At 40.2% G+C, this 14410-nt stretch overlaps 1 protein-coding gene across 6 annotated transcripts in view; it reads right to left on the minus strand.

Moving 5' to 3' along the window:
• Positions 1 to 118: 118 nt before the first annotated feature.
• apbb2b (amyloid beta (A4) precursor protein-binding, family B, member 2b) overlaps positions 119 to 14410 on the minus strand; it is a 41683-nt gene continuing 27391 nt past the window's right edge. For all 6 annotated transcript variants that reach the window (XM_026358929.1, XM_026358928.1, XM_026358932.1 and 3 more), the window contains 8 exons: positions 12348 to 12494; positions 11697 to 11824; positions 7920 to 8034; positions 6636 to 6723; positions 5546 to 5626; positions 5340 to 5455; positions 4342 to 4521; positions 119 to 3203 (listed from right to left, as the gene is read on the minus strand). In XM_026358929.1, coding sequence (XP_026214714.1) covers positions 3033 to 3203; positions 4342 to 4521; positions 5340 to 5455; positions 5546 to 5626; positions 6636 to 6723; positions 7920 to 8034; positions 11697 to 11824; positions 12348 to 12494 — 1026 coding nt within the window. In that variant the 3' untranslated portion in view covers positions 119 to 3032. The remainder of the gene's footprint in view (positions 3204 to 4341; positions 4522 to 5339; positions 5456 to 5545; positions 5627 to 6635; positions 6724 to 7919; positions 8035 to 11696; positions 11825 to 12347; positions 12495 to 14410) is intronic.

The raw sequence follows: 14410 nt of genomic DNA on the forward strand, positions 1-14410 counted from the left end.
ATAGGAGCAATTTAAGCTACCAATGGTACAATCAATCGCATCAGTACAGTTAGAATTTGTGTGAGTAACCATTAGCCGCAGCCCGAACATACTCACAAACACACCAGAGATGAAGTCGTGGTTTTTATAATGCTGTTTATTCTCACAACTGGTTACATTGATAAAGTGTACAAATTGGTGAGCAGCAAACGGAAGCTAACACATCCATCTGTGGGAAATGGAGTGTGTGTCTGTGTGTGTGAGCTGTTGTTTATGTGTGTGAGCCTGACAGAGACACTGGGAGTGCGCTGCTGTTATCTTCTTCCTCCTCCATCCTCCTGTTCAGAGCAGCAGGGCACTCCCAGCTCCCAGTGAAACTGTACAAGGTGAAGATATATTCCTTTGTCTGCCTTTTTCTGCGAAGCGGAGCTTTGTAAGTTAACCAGGGACTGAGACAATGACAGATTTCAGAGAGTTTACTTTCCCCTACTAATAAATTCAGTATATACCTTTATAAAATAGAATAAATAAAATAAAAAATATTTCTGTTCAATACATACAGTTGTTCTTTCAACAATTCGAGGGCATGCAAGGCTTTTATGACTTTCCTTTTCTCAACAACAGAATGCATAGATAATTGCTCAGTTAAACTCAGTATCAACTTAATTGACAACTGTGAAAAGTTCCAATCCCCTCTCCTGTTCTCATCGTTTCCTCTCGTAGTTTTCTTATCTACAACAATGTATATCAGTATTTTACACTTTGGCCATTTGGTGAATTCTTAAAAAAAAAAAAAAGGCATTTCATTTCAAGAAAACAATAGAAAACTAAAGACATTCCAAAACAAACGGATAGCTTATAACGATGATTAATACCTAATGTTAGATTAAATTGGTATTATGTACACAACAAATCTTGTCATCTCATTCACATTGTGACAAAAGAAGGTGACGTGGCCGAGTTCTTTCAACAAAATCTCAAGTACACTGCTAGGTCCTTCCCTTGTGTGTTAAAAGTGGTGTTTAATAAATCAACAAATACATCTACAGACGTAAGAATTGGACCATTGACCACTTTACTAAGCTCTGTCCACGTCGGTTACTCGTGCTAACTGCGGTGGTGAGCAGCTCGGAGAAGGTGTGAGCGCTAGCTGCAGTAAAGATTTTTTCACTCACATGGTTAGAGACGTTTTTCAAATATCACAGATAAATTATCCTTTAGAGAAGCTAATAGTTACCACTGTGACTTGCATACTAAGGCTATTAAATATCGTTTCTTCTGATTATGTCCCTTACTACGCACGTGGAGAATATAATGCTCGACAGATCAAATGGGTTTTAGCAAACGGCCAGTTGTTCAGCATCTACCTGCTGCTCTACATCCTGTGAGTGTCCATGATTTTAGTGACAATAAAGAACTTTGTTATTAACATACATCCAAACTTGTCAGATGTGTATTGATAAGGAGCTAGAAGTACATAATTGAGATTTGTGAAATAAAACACAAAAACACACCAATAGCAAGTGATCTTGTGGCACTAATGAAAACAGATGTACAGTAAATAGCAGGCAATGGGAAAAAAAACAAAAACACAGAAGACGCATTAAAGTGAACAGAACCCTGGAGACAGACAAATAGCAGCCCAGGAAAGTCCTCATAGTATGAGTCAATATTTCTCTGTTGGCTTTCCTCACGACAGCAGCCAAGACTGGAGATGAAATTGCTTTCTCCTTTTCACCTCCACACAGTTCATCATTCAAAGCACTGCAACCATACCAGGTTATAAAAACACATTCCTCCGGTCTTCTTTTCCTTCCTCCAGGCTTTGCTTATGTCACCAATCCCCCTTTTATTAGTGAACATGAAGTCTCTGAGGACTGAGGTGGGATTTGAAGAAATAATCAGTCAAATTTCCTCCAGCATGTGTATCAAAGAGCAGCAGCAGTCTAGTACTCTTTTTACCAGAGAGTAGAGGAGCTGAAGAGCAGAGCAGTGAGGGGTGATACTGTTGATCCCTGTGTCTCTTCCTCCAGTTATGGCTATCGTCTGTCATTTTCCAAGGGATAACAGAAGAATAAAAACAAGACGGGAATAGAGAACATATGAGGGGTGTTTCAGGTGAAAGGTCACCACTCGTCTAGTCCCTCTGGGCTGATTCTTGCACAACTGATGAGAAACAAAGAGCTAAGAAGACAGGATAATCAATGTGGCTTCGGATTTCTCACCCTTCAGTCTCTGAAAGCAGCAGCAGCAGCAGCGTTGTGATATCGTCTAGAATGATTCACTTTTATATAAAATGCTCATGCAGGGTCAGTTGAACAGGTTAGAGTGTGTAGACTCACAGTCAAGTCTGTAGCAGCTTCCTTCTTTCTTCCATTCATTCATTATTTACTGATACAAAAATCAGACGCTGATGATTACTTCATTCCGTTTGCTTTACGTTTCAGTCTACAGAGAGTAATGACACAGAGGGACAGAGGGCGGGAAAGCCACTACAGACTAATAGGACAACCAGGAGAATGACACGGGTGTGGCCATGGTGTGCAAGGTCATGCTGGCAGTACAGGCACAGACACATATACACTAATAGCATGGAGAGATTAGCAGTGTGGGCAGCAATGAGCTCACTCGTCGCACATGCTGTACTGGAAGGAGCATTTCCTACTTTTCCTACAGTTCTCGCCGTCTTCTTCTCGCTCCGTCTTTGTGCTGAGGGGGATGAGAGCTACTTCTATCTACAACACCTTTACCATGAGCATGTAGGTGTTTCTTGTAGTTGTTCTTTCTCAACATTGGTCTAGGGTCTTTATTTGCCTCAGTTGTTTTGAAATACTCAAATTGGTGCTAAACAGCAGGTAAACTCTTCGTGTGGAATTCCTAATTTGCTCTGGAAAAAAAAGCGAAGGAATAGTGACAGGGTTTTCCACAGCCTGGGGCTCTGCTATGTTTCCACAGTTACTGGGGTCCGTGGTGGCGATGGGTTTTGGCAGCGATGCGACTAGTTACCATGGTGACTGGGGATTGTGTCGGAGGTTGGTAGTGTTTTACTACGGTTACTGTGGCAACTCAGTGACAGGTCTTTTCTGTTTGAGGGTGTCAATGAGAGACAGGACGCCTCTCTTTACGCTGGTCGAGACTCGACGGGACACGGAGTCACCAGGGGGAGACGAGCCACAGGCCTTCTGGGAGGGAGGCCGAGCCACCAAACATTTCTGGTACCGCAGCTGAAAGAGAGTTAGAAGGAGGGAGGGCAAGGAGAGAGACATATTGTAAATAATAGAGAGTTACAGCTGCTGAGTATACGACTGCATGTCTGTGTGTGTGAGAGGGAGAGAGGGGGAGAAGGAGAGCTGGACTGGTGCAGGCTGCTAGCTCTAATCAATAGAAATGACAGATGAATGTTGTCACCGTGAATCAGTTTTAGTGTGTGTGCGTATGGGTCTGTGTGTGTCCACATACACAAAGTGCTGATGTGTGATCAATAACCCAGTCAGCAGTCGACTAATCCTGTGACTCACACACAGCAGAGAGGAGGAAGATAAGTAACCTGCACTAATGGGATGCATTACAGCAGAAACACCACAGAGGGCACTTGGGTGATGATTACGGACATTACAATGATGAAATAAAAACACTGTAAAGGTATTGTGGGTTTATTACATTGGTTATTTCTACACGTGTCCTCTTCGAAAAAGTTCTCTGCACAACAGTAAACAATACAATCTAAAACACTTACACTATACAAATCTATATTAGATGTCCTCTTTCCTTAGACAAGTGATGCTGAATACACTATATTTTAACTTTAGCTGGCTGCATTTGATTTGAATGAATGTTTTACACCAACAGTGCTTTGACAGAGCGTCCCATTACAGCCTGAATAGAGCGCATGGATTGGGCGGTAAAACACCCATCTGTCAAGACGGAAAAACTAAACCCACACTAAGCTACAGATGAGGACATTTGCTCTCAGAGAGAGAAGCTCTAAATGTCTATACCTGTCTGCTACTAAACTCAAGTACATTCTGTGCAGCAACTGAAACATTTCTTTACATTTTACCATTAAATTGTTATTCAAAAAGACATTACCTCATGGTCTTCCTTTAGTTTACCTACATGTATTGTAAACTCTCTATACTCTATAGAGACCCAAGTAATTACTTTATTCAAATCCTAACTCAAGAAGCAATAATGGTTATGTTATAATTACACACAATCCATTTCCCATAATTTAAGTAATAACTCTAGATTACAGAACCATAATTTAAAATGAGCACATATCTATGTGCACTGTGGGACATTCTTTTATTTCTTCGCATTCGAGTCATGACATCAGCTCTGCATTGTTGCTCAGTGACTCACCATACAAGCTGCCTGTACAGCCTCAGACACACTCCCAGCGTTGGGCTCACACCAGAAGACATGACAGTCAAAACGATGGCCTCCAGCATCCATGATGAATGCAAACGTGTGCACATCATGCCCAACACCCATGAAAGATAGGAAACGCACACGACATTCCACGAGCACTTCCCCTTCATCCTGGCCAGAAACATTGGTGTTCAATGTCAGACAGGTAGAGTGCAGAATGAACATGTGAATTCACAATTTGAGATGAAATTAGATTAGTTAAGTGTCGATCTGAGGCATGAGGCAATAGTGAGCACAAAAACACTGTTGACAGAAAGGTACCATCCAACATTTTTTTGCACTTATTAGCAAAAGTTCCATAGATTCATACTGTGGGGGCCACCCAGGGACACTGCAGTCTCCTAATAAAGGATGGAATTTAAGTGCTTTCCTGTGAAACCAAAATCCATAACTTATTTAAATGAAAAAAGGGTAATTTAATGTCATCTGCATGGCTGAACACTGTTAAGACTTTATGTGCAGTTTAATCTGAGTGGAGCCGCTTTATGTCTGTGAGCTGCAGCTCAGTCTCATTACTCCAGGAAGCAGCTTGATGCCTCTCTGCTTGACAGTGTCAGTAAAATCTGTCCAAATTTCAAACTATCCGTGTTCATTTTAACAGAGCTATGAAGTGCTGAATTCTGATGTGACATCTGTAAACTGGCTGCAGTCGCACAGCTAGAGACTGGATATTATTTAGGTTGCTTAAAATTTGAGATAAATAAAAACAGTTTTTTTCTTCTATGAAGGAATTTGCATCAACATCTCCCAATAATAAGCCAGGGTTTTCAATCTGTTACCATAGTTCTTCTGTGTATTGTATTTGTTTATGCCATGTTTGTTTTTTTTCTATAGATAGCTGAAGAAAAACAGCATGAAGCCAATTAGAGGAAGTTGGGGAAGCAGTTATAAAAACATGTAAAGTAAAGAACAGCAGTTGTGTGTCTGACCTTGTCTTTGCTGATGGTGACAGTAGCATCTGCCACATTGAGAGCTACTGGAGTCCAGTCCTCTTTGTTAGAAGAACCAATTAGGCTGTCTATAGCTCCATTCAATATGTCCATACCTGGAGGATGTTCAAAACATACAAAAAATAAACAAACAAGGACACATTTCATTACATTGTATATGAGGACTGTTTAGAAATCAAACTGACCTATTGGTCTGGCGACAGGCAACATCCCAAGGTAGAGCACTTGAAACTTCTGGACCAGCTCTGTCTTTGGTGTGGGGAATTCTGCTGGGAAGAAGTCAAACAAGCATTTAGGATAAAATAAGAATAAACATTTAAACAGATGAAGTTAGTTTGTGAGAGCCTTCTTGCTAATTCATGATTGTTGTCAAGGTTTGAAAGTACACAAACATTAATATTATTTTTTATTTCTTGTGTGGAAAGTTCATGGCAGTTTTCCTATTTTAAGCAGAGAAAGAGCTGTTTGGTTTTATGAGCCGTCAGCAGTATGCTGGACTCTGCCTGGCTGCTGGTGCATTTTGTCCAATAACATGCGTGTATATAAATGACAGTGCTGCAAAGCCAACCATTTTCTCTCTGACAGAGTGACAGAAAAGTGACAAGTGAGAAATAGTGAGTGATGACAGACATGGCTTGCCTTGTTGTTTCATCATTTTTATGAGTATAGTAAAAACCATGCACCAAGTCTTTTTTAAAGAGCTGTATGTATGTTCAGACATTTTAAACACTGCTCTATTGCACTGTTTGATGAAAGTACAATTAAGTTTGTCTTTATGCCATCAACGTGCCTTGGTCGGTTACTTCTTTCCATTCACGTGGCCAAAAAAACTCCCTCTAAAATCTTAAAATCTGGCAATGTGAAGGATGCATGTTTGCAGGTTTCACTGACAATTCAAAGTAATAATGCACAAGAAAAATAACAATGTGCCAAAATGTGAAGAAAGCTTTAAGCTAGTATACAGGGGTGTAAACTATAGAGGTTTAAAACAATTCCAAAAACCAACTTTGTTTATATTTTTTAAGAAGGAAATATATTCACTGCATTTTAATGAATAGCCTAAACATTAGTCAAACTGATGAATGATTATCAAACTGTTTCTTTTCCTAACTTTTGATTAAAATATTTAAGGATACATCCATTTTGTGAAACGCTTTTACAAACCATGGCCCTTATATAGCACAAAACTGCTACAGGTCTGTGAATGTATGTCACTTACTGTAATGCATTCACTCTCTCACACACTGAGGGAAGTACTTCATGTATGAAGCCTACCTTGTAAAGGGAGATCTAGTCCTGCCTGCATTCTGTCCTGGAGAGAGCCTCCTGCCATTGCTTTGGCATTCTTTCTCTCTGTCATTATCTGGAGGAGAGAGAGGGATGGAGAAGGAGAGAAAAGAGCAAAAGCAGGTGAGGAAATGGCATGTAAAAACAGAACAAAAATGATAAACCACAGCAGTGGCCCATGGGAGGAGGTTGTGGAAACAAAGAGAAAAGTATGTGAAGGTAAAAAAGGATAAGAGAACGGAGAAAAAAGATCAAAGAGTCAACACGAAAGAGCTCAGGGAAACCTGGAGCAGCTTCACCCCGGATACTGACATGCTGTCTAACCCACTCACCAGGGGAGAACACACACACACACACACACACACACACACACACACACACAAGGTCACACTCTTAAGCAGGATAAAAGCTTTTACAAACACAGAACCAAACAGATAGAAACAAGCAAGAATCACTCACGCAGACCCTACCACCCATCTACACTCATACCCACACAGAAAAACCACACCTAAATTATGCATGTCCTTAATCTGAGGGATTGTCACAGCAAATCTACATCCAGCAACCCCTGCTGTGACCAATTCCCCACTTTTCCCTATTTTGCTTTTTTTTGTGGTAAAGTTATGTTCTTCTTTTTATAAGCTTTCAAATGTAGGACATTTACTATTAGTACAAAGCATATAAAGTAGGAGAAACCTGTAAAAAAAAAAAAAAAAAACAAGAGACGAGAACAGCATTCAATGAATTTGGAAGGCATTTAAGAAACATTTGCCAACAATAAAAACATGGTTTGAATACTGTTCTTCTAAACCTGTTTGCATTAATTCGTATTCATCTCAGATTGAACTTGAAGTGCAGGGAAAGCTCTCTGACAACTGTGTTTCTGCAGTAAACTACATAATAGTGCCTAAAATTGTGATGAATTTATCTTGTTTTTGGGCTGCATATAGCCAGATTGTAGACAAGTAAAACTAGAAAACAATAGAGGGACTTGAGACCGGGAATTTGTGTGTGTGTGTGTAGTGTTAATGTTATTTCTGACACACAGTGTTTGAGAATGCTTTAAGACTGAATACATGGATTTTGTTTAGGAAGTAGCTGCCGCATTCTTATCTTGAGAGTTTTGTTTTACTGCAGTGTCCATAAGCACTTCATTTTCTTGTCTACCAGTCATTCTGTTGAGTGGTCAGGCAAATGCTATTCCAACAAGAGGATACTTCACATAAACATACTTGCCAAATCCAAACTTGGCCTCATGTCTGAACCACTCACCCGGGAGCAGATCTCATGCAGGCTGGTGGCGATGGCTTTGGCTGGCGTGTCACAGCGAAACACATGACATTTCAGGATCCTGGTGTTTTTATCCCTCGCCACATATGCAAAGTCCCTGGGAAAGAAAAAAAAACACTGGGTTAATGAAGAGGAAAATGTGTGCGACTACCTTTAGTACTAGAATAACGATAAATGATCAAACTTTGTGTGTGTGGGTGTGTGGAAGTGTATCCAGTTTTGAGACTGAGACCTCGAGACAGGTGACAATGAACAGACCCTAATCAGTCTAATAAAAACAGAACACACACACACACACACACACACACACACACACACACACACACACACACACACACACGTGCAGGTCGATGAATCCTAGAGATCAATATAACAGTGTGATGCACAAGGGAGTTGAAGTTGAGGGAGCTGAATAGGGTGGCAACAGGAAAGAAGTTTCCCCTGGGCCCACTGGAGATGAAAACAATAACACAACTGAATACAAGGGATGAAAAGAAGAAGGAAAGGAGATCGAGGCAGAAGGAGTAGTAGTAACTGTGAAGAAGAATTATGGCTGCATCTAATTCAACCAGCATAGCAAACACACGTACATGTTGATTTACGTACATCATTCAGGAATTCACATAAAATCAATCTAAATAACTTCCTTTGAGTGTGTCCTTTATTACACTACGTCTCCTAGGGGGAAACTCCACAAAAGGCCTCCATTTATGTGTATGTGTATATAGTTTAAAAAAATGCTTGCAGACAGAGAAGGACAGAGGAGGTCACCTTCATTTCCTAGATCTCTAAGTGTGTGTGTGTGTGTGTGTGTGTGTGTGTGTGTGTGTGTGTGTGTTCACAGTGGTACGGTACATCAAGAACCACTTTGAAGACGAGGAAAAATGAGACTCAAAGGAAATTAAACAATCAGAAATGACATAGATGGAGAGATACTGAACAAGGGTCAAGAGATGAAAATATGGAATGTGTTTACCTCTCTCTGTATCCAAGGAAGCGTGGGAGAAAAGGCAGACAGTATAAGAAAGGAGGAAAAAAAATCAACTGTACTAACCCCCAGCTGTGGGACAAGAGGTCACTTGCATACATACAAAATTAACCTTGATGGAGAAAATCATTTGGTATGCCGTTTTATTTGCTCCAACAGAACTGCTTGATAAAAAAATTAGCTTCAATAGAGTACAAAATGGATGTGTGTGTATGTGTGTGTTGAAGGAATGTGGAGCAGGTCAAAGCAGCACCGCATTGTTAACCTTGAAGTACATTTTTAAAAGCAGAGAGAAACTAAATATGGTGTAGGAAAAAAGATGGTAAGGTAAACATGGAGTCAGAGAGATGCTCTGGTTGGGTTGCTGGTTAGTTTGTGTTTTCCGTTTCTAAAATCCACATGAAAACAAGAATGAGAGATATAATGAATATAATAAGAGAAAAATGAAATACCAGGGGAGGAAATTGGAAGTGAACTGCAACAATGTACTCGATAAAGATAAAAGAGTAAAGACTGGGGCAGAATAAAACACCCAGATGAGGAGGGAAGATAAAAGTCAGGAGAGTGGGAAGAGAGAGACGGGAAAAGGGAGTGATATCTCATTTCGAATATAATCATATCATCATGTCGATGCCTCTGAAATGTCAAGGTTGCTGTGGGAATCTGTAATCTCTATGGTAATAATGAGTTTCGTGGCACATGGGGGAAGGGGAGGCACTGGGGTACAATTCCTATACAAGCACTACCACTCTGCTCTTTCGTACAGGTGCAGTATATCTGTTGAAGTGTGTGTGTGTGTGTGTGATGCGAGAGAGGAAGAGAGAGGGAGAGCGAGAGATAAGGAGAGAAAGAGGGAGAGCGAGAGAAGTTTCATAGTACCGTAACCTGGTTGCTGCTACTACGTCCTAACCATCTTCAAACCGAAAAGTCCAACAACACATAAATAATTGAAAACAAAATGTAAAATAGGAAAAGAGGTGCAGGAAAGTACTGCATACAGCTACTGGTATATTTTTACTGCTGCATACTATGGACTGAATTTTGGATGCACATTTGCCTGTCATTGTTGTTCATTGTTAATCTTTTTTGCATTAACAATATTTTTCCTTTTCAAACACTATAATAAACATTAGCCCCACTACTATATATATATATATATATAGGAATTAGACATTTACATATCTATCTATCTATCTATCTATCTATCCATCTATCTATCTATCCATCCATCTATCTATCCATCTATCTATCTATTGGAATTAGACATTTACATGTGGCCACCCACCAGCAATGTGGCCACCCACCAGCAATCAACACAATGTAGACACACCCACATCCAATTTTCACACTCAACCTGAGTTTTTGTGAAATTGCGTGATGCACACCTCACACTAGCTGTAGAAAATCAAACTACCTGCCCCTACAGTCTGAGGCCTCACCAATCTTGCTGTATGTAAAGCTGCTCCTGTTTTTCTTGGTACTTTATAATAAAACAAAAAAGAACTGAAGTAAATATACTCACAGTGGTTAGGAAGATAATCCTGTGTACAGGGTCGTCTTCAGATACTCACACCATCTAGTCCTTGTGATACAGAATGCATGCACAAACTCCTCAACCTGTCCGCTCCACACCCAATGAACACTAACCATGCCTCCCCCTCTGGCAGCTTCAACCCCCACTCTCCCTCTCTCCTGCCAAATCCCCCCCTTTAGTTCCCTCCCTCTAACCATCGCCTCCTCTCTTCCTCCTCCTCCTCCTCCTCCTCCTCCTCGCTGCAGCTGAGGTATTCCCACTGCTATAACTCTCCTGCTATATGTAGAGGACACAAATAAAACTTAAGTACCCAGAAAACAGACGTCTGTTACCCGACAGAGGAATCTTGAATTATATTTTTCTCTATATTATGTTAAATCTGTATTTATACTGAAATATAACCCCCTGCAATTATATGTTTCTGTATGTGTTCAAATGAAGGAAGAGAGAAATCCCTCAGGCATCCAAATTCTGCAGTTCTGCATATGCCAAGAGCTTTTAGCCTTCCCTCATCTCCTTCGTGCACTCTTACTTGTGTGTGCGCCCATGTATATGTGTAGGCATGTGCCAGCTCGATTTATACTGTAGCTTGTAACCACTCTGGTTCACATCACCTGGCTTTGCCTGATAACCTACATTGTATATCTTCTTGTGCAAACAGCACCAGTGCACAGCCCCCTCTGCTGGCCAACCAGCAGCACTGCAGAACAATAGTTAGAGTTAAATTATAATTTATTTTTATTCATTCTGTCACATTCTTGTATTAAGGAACATCAAATGCAGATGCTGCTTAGCACTATGACAATCTGCTGCTGTGTTTGCATCTGTCTTGAGTGAAGCCTGCTGCGTTGAAATGAGGTAAAAGCAGCATAGTGGTAGTCATCACACCACCCAACCTTGATTGTTAGTGTGACCTTTTACTGAGTGAGTGAGAGTGAGAATGAGGGGGAGAGAGAGAGATAGAGAGACAGAGATGCAGCTGTGTTTTTCAGTAGTCTACCAAATACTCATAATCAAGTAATAATAAATGAATAATAATAATAATTAAACAATAAAAAATTATAATAATAAAAATAAACAATAGAAGTCAATATCTCATGAGGTGATTTAGAGAACAGTGTGCATTCTGAGAAAATCACAACATGACAGCTTACACACATCATTAATCATGAACAAATTGCAAAAGGATTAATCAATTACCTAGAAAAAAAAAAATATGTCTGGCATGATGACTAACCTCCCGTTGTCCCGGCCAACACCCCAAACCCGGATACTTGCGATTGGCTGAGAGTGAAGGACGCTGCGGTCCATGGGGTCAACAAGGTTCAACATATTATTCTCCAGCACCAGATACATGTCCTTCCCCTAAAAAAAAAAAAACATACAAACATGCACCAATCTTTATTTCAGCTCTACACATTGCAAATAAGTCCCCTTTTAAAGGTCAGATGCTTTCCTTCACTTCTCTATAACATATTTTTGCCTACGTGCATATACAGTGTGCAAGTGTGAGCATGTGTGTGCTTTGAAGGTCTCTAAATAAATGATCAAGCCTTAAAAAGAGGGGGTGGAACATGAAAGGTTATTGAAAGAGGGATGAAGCTCTCGCTCTGTTCTGTCGCTTCACATTAGACCGAACCACCGCACAAAAAAGGAACGACTTCCTAACACTGCCCTATTTCCTCCCCTTCATTCCTTCTTCCTCCCTTAATTTCCTGACATACATTTCAGAAGACTGTTCTTCTCCTTGCTATCTTCACCCTTTAATCATCTTCTTAAATCTGTAGTGCTCCCCCTCTTTAAATCCTTTAATTTAAACAACTACAAACTCATCGCTTGTCACACCCAAAGCAAAGCACATACTGTATGACTACACTCTCCTCCTCACCTCTCCCCAGATGCCAACAGTGTCTCGGATGTCGTTCTTGCAGTAAGACAGCTGCCTGATGCAGTTGTTAACAGCAACACTGCTCTTTCCAGGAGCCAAGTCCTCCTCAGCCATCTCCACCCATCCCAGAGAGCGAACTGCAAAACACTGAAGGATACACAGACATACCAAGTTTATAACGTTTCATGTATTATACAGAACTTATAGAAATATACTGTGTATATGTTTTTGGACACTAAGAAGTGTATTGCTGAAATTCAATAGCAACTCCATCAAGTTTAAAATGACACACTTTAGGTTTAGAAACTATTCTATCTATTCTAATAGTAAAACCAATGTCCACAAAAACTATAGACAGGTAATCAGACACAGACAAATAAGAGAGAAAGGAGAAAGATCCATCTGTCTGCCCTCATCAACTATTCATTTGATTCAAAAAGAACTCTGCAGACCACAGACATCCATGATGAAAGAGGTCAGAGAGGGAGAGACAGTAAACAAAGTGAGTCAAAATCACACCCAACAGTAACATCATGGTTTGTAGTGGGAAAATCTGTTTATGTGCTGATCCAAAAATCATATTAAAAAGACAGTCAGGCGGGAAAGTATTCAGACACCTTTACTGACACTTTACAACTAAAAACATGTTTACACTTCACACATATTGTGTAGAAGATTTTTGGGCAGTGATTATAGCTCAGAATGTTTTTGGTAAAGTTTCTACAGACTAATCTGCCCAATACATAATATTCTTGCCAGATAACAGATTTTCGCAAGATTTGATAGGAAGTGCCTGTGAACTGCCATCTTCAGGTTATATGGGCTTTAAGTGTGGGCTTTAATCTGACTGATATTTAATTGTTATTGTGGAGGTCTACAGTACAGAGAGGGACTCCAGGCAGGGTCTAGACTAATTTCAATAAAAGTAAAAAAAACAGGATGCACCTCATTGGACTAGTATAATAATAAATCCACTCTATGTGAGCAGAAGCAGGAAAACACACTACCACTTAATGTTCCTTTTGAACAACAGACAGTCTTATGAACAGAATATCTTTAAATCTTTCACATTGTTCAGCAGAAGTTTCATATTGCTGACTTAAGCTGAATAGGGCTGATGAGTGACTGGCTCATTCATTCACTCTCACGCACACAAGAGAATATGCATGTTTTTGCATCTGCACCGACATCTATATACACACACACACTCTCAAAGTGTCTGTCTCATGAGTCTTGTCAAAGTTGTATCACTGATCCAGACCAGCAGGTGGTAGCAGCTACATGACACACACAGCATGCAGACCGTCAGGGTGCAGATTCGGTTTTAATTTTCTGCACAATATAAAAACATGGATTTTTCTGTTTCACACACAGACGATAGCTTAAACAATATTTCTACTAGACTTCATACAAATCATTTGGCAGCTGTGTATGTACTGCAGTTATGGGCAGTTTTCTAGACTTTAATAGATTAAAAAATGTTGTTAAGTGAGGTTCTGTTAGCATTTAACTCTCTCGCTGGATAGAAAGGAACCACTCCAACCTTGATACTGCAGTGGGGTTTTGGCTGCTACTGGCGTGTGTATCAGACTGTGCTACCAGACCAGATGCCCTGACTGTAAGTCTGTGTTTGTGTCTGGTATTCATCACAATGTCACTGTTGCTAAGGATTGTGAATTTCTGCCAGACGAACACAGAAAAAAAAAAATGACAGTAGACAGCCAAATCAGCACCACGTCATCGAGCTGAGCGTTGCCTTAAACTCTAATCTGTAATACTTTAGATCTATTGAGCCATCCATGGGAACACCACACACACACACCTGGGAATGTATTTAGCCTTCCTGCAATCTCTTGTGGTCTGTGACAGAGTGAAACAAGTCTGTATCAAAGCAAATAATTCAGTTTAATTATTTGTATTCTCAATTCAATATATATCTAAAGGTCACCTTAGGGGTAACAGTATTAGCTAAATGGGCATATTCTACTGAGTAATGTTTTTTGGGACTGTCTACTTGATTACAAGCTTAAATGTCTCTATGAATCTTAGGTTTGGATGTGTAA

The sequence above is a fragment of the Anabas testudineus genome, chromosome 1 (genome assembly GCF_900324465.2).
Source record: "Anabas testudineus chromosome 1, fAnaTes1.2, whole genome shotgun sequence".
Taxonomy (NCBI): domain Eukaryota; kingdom Metazoa; phylum Chordata; class Actinopteri; order Anabantiformes; family Anabantidae; genus Anabas; species Anabas testudineus.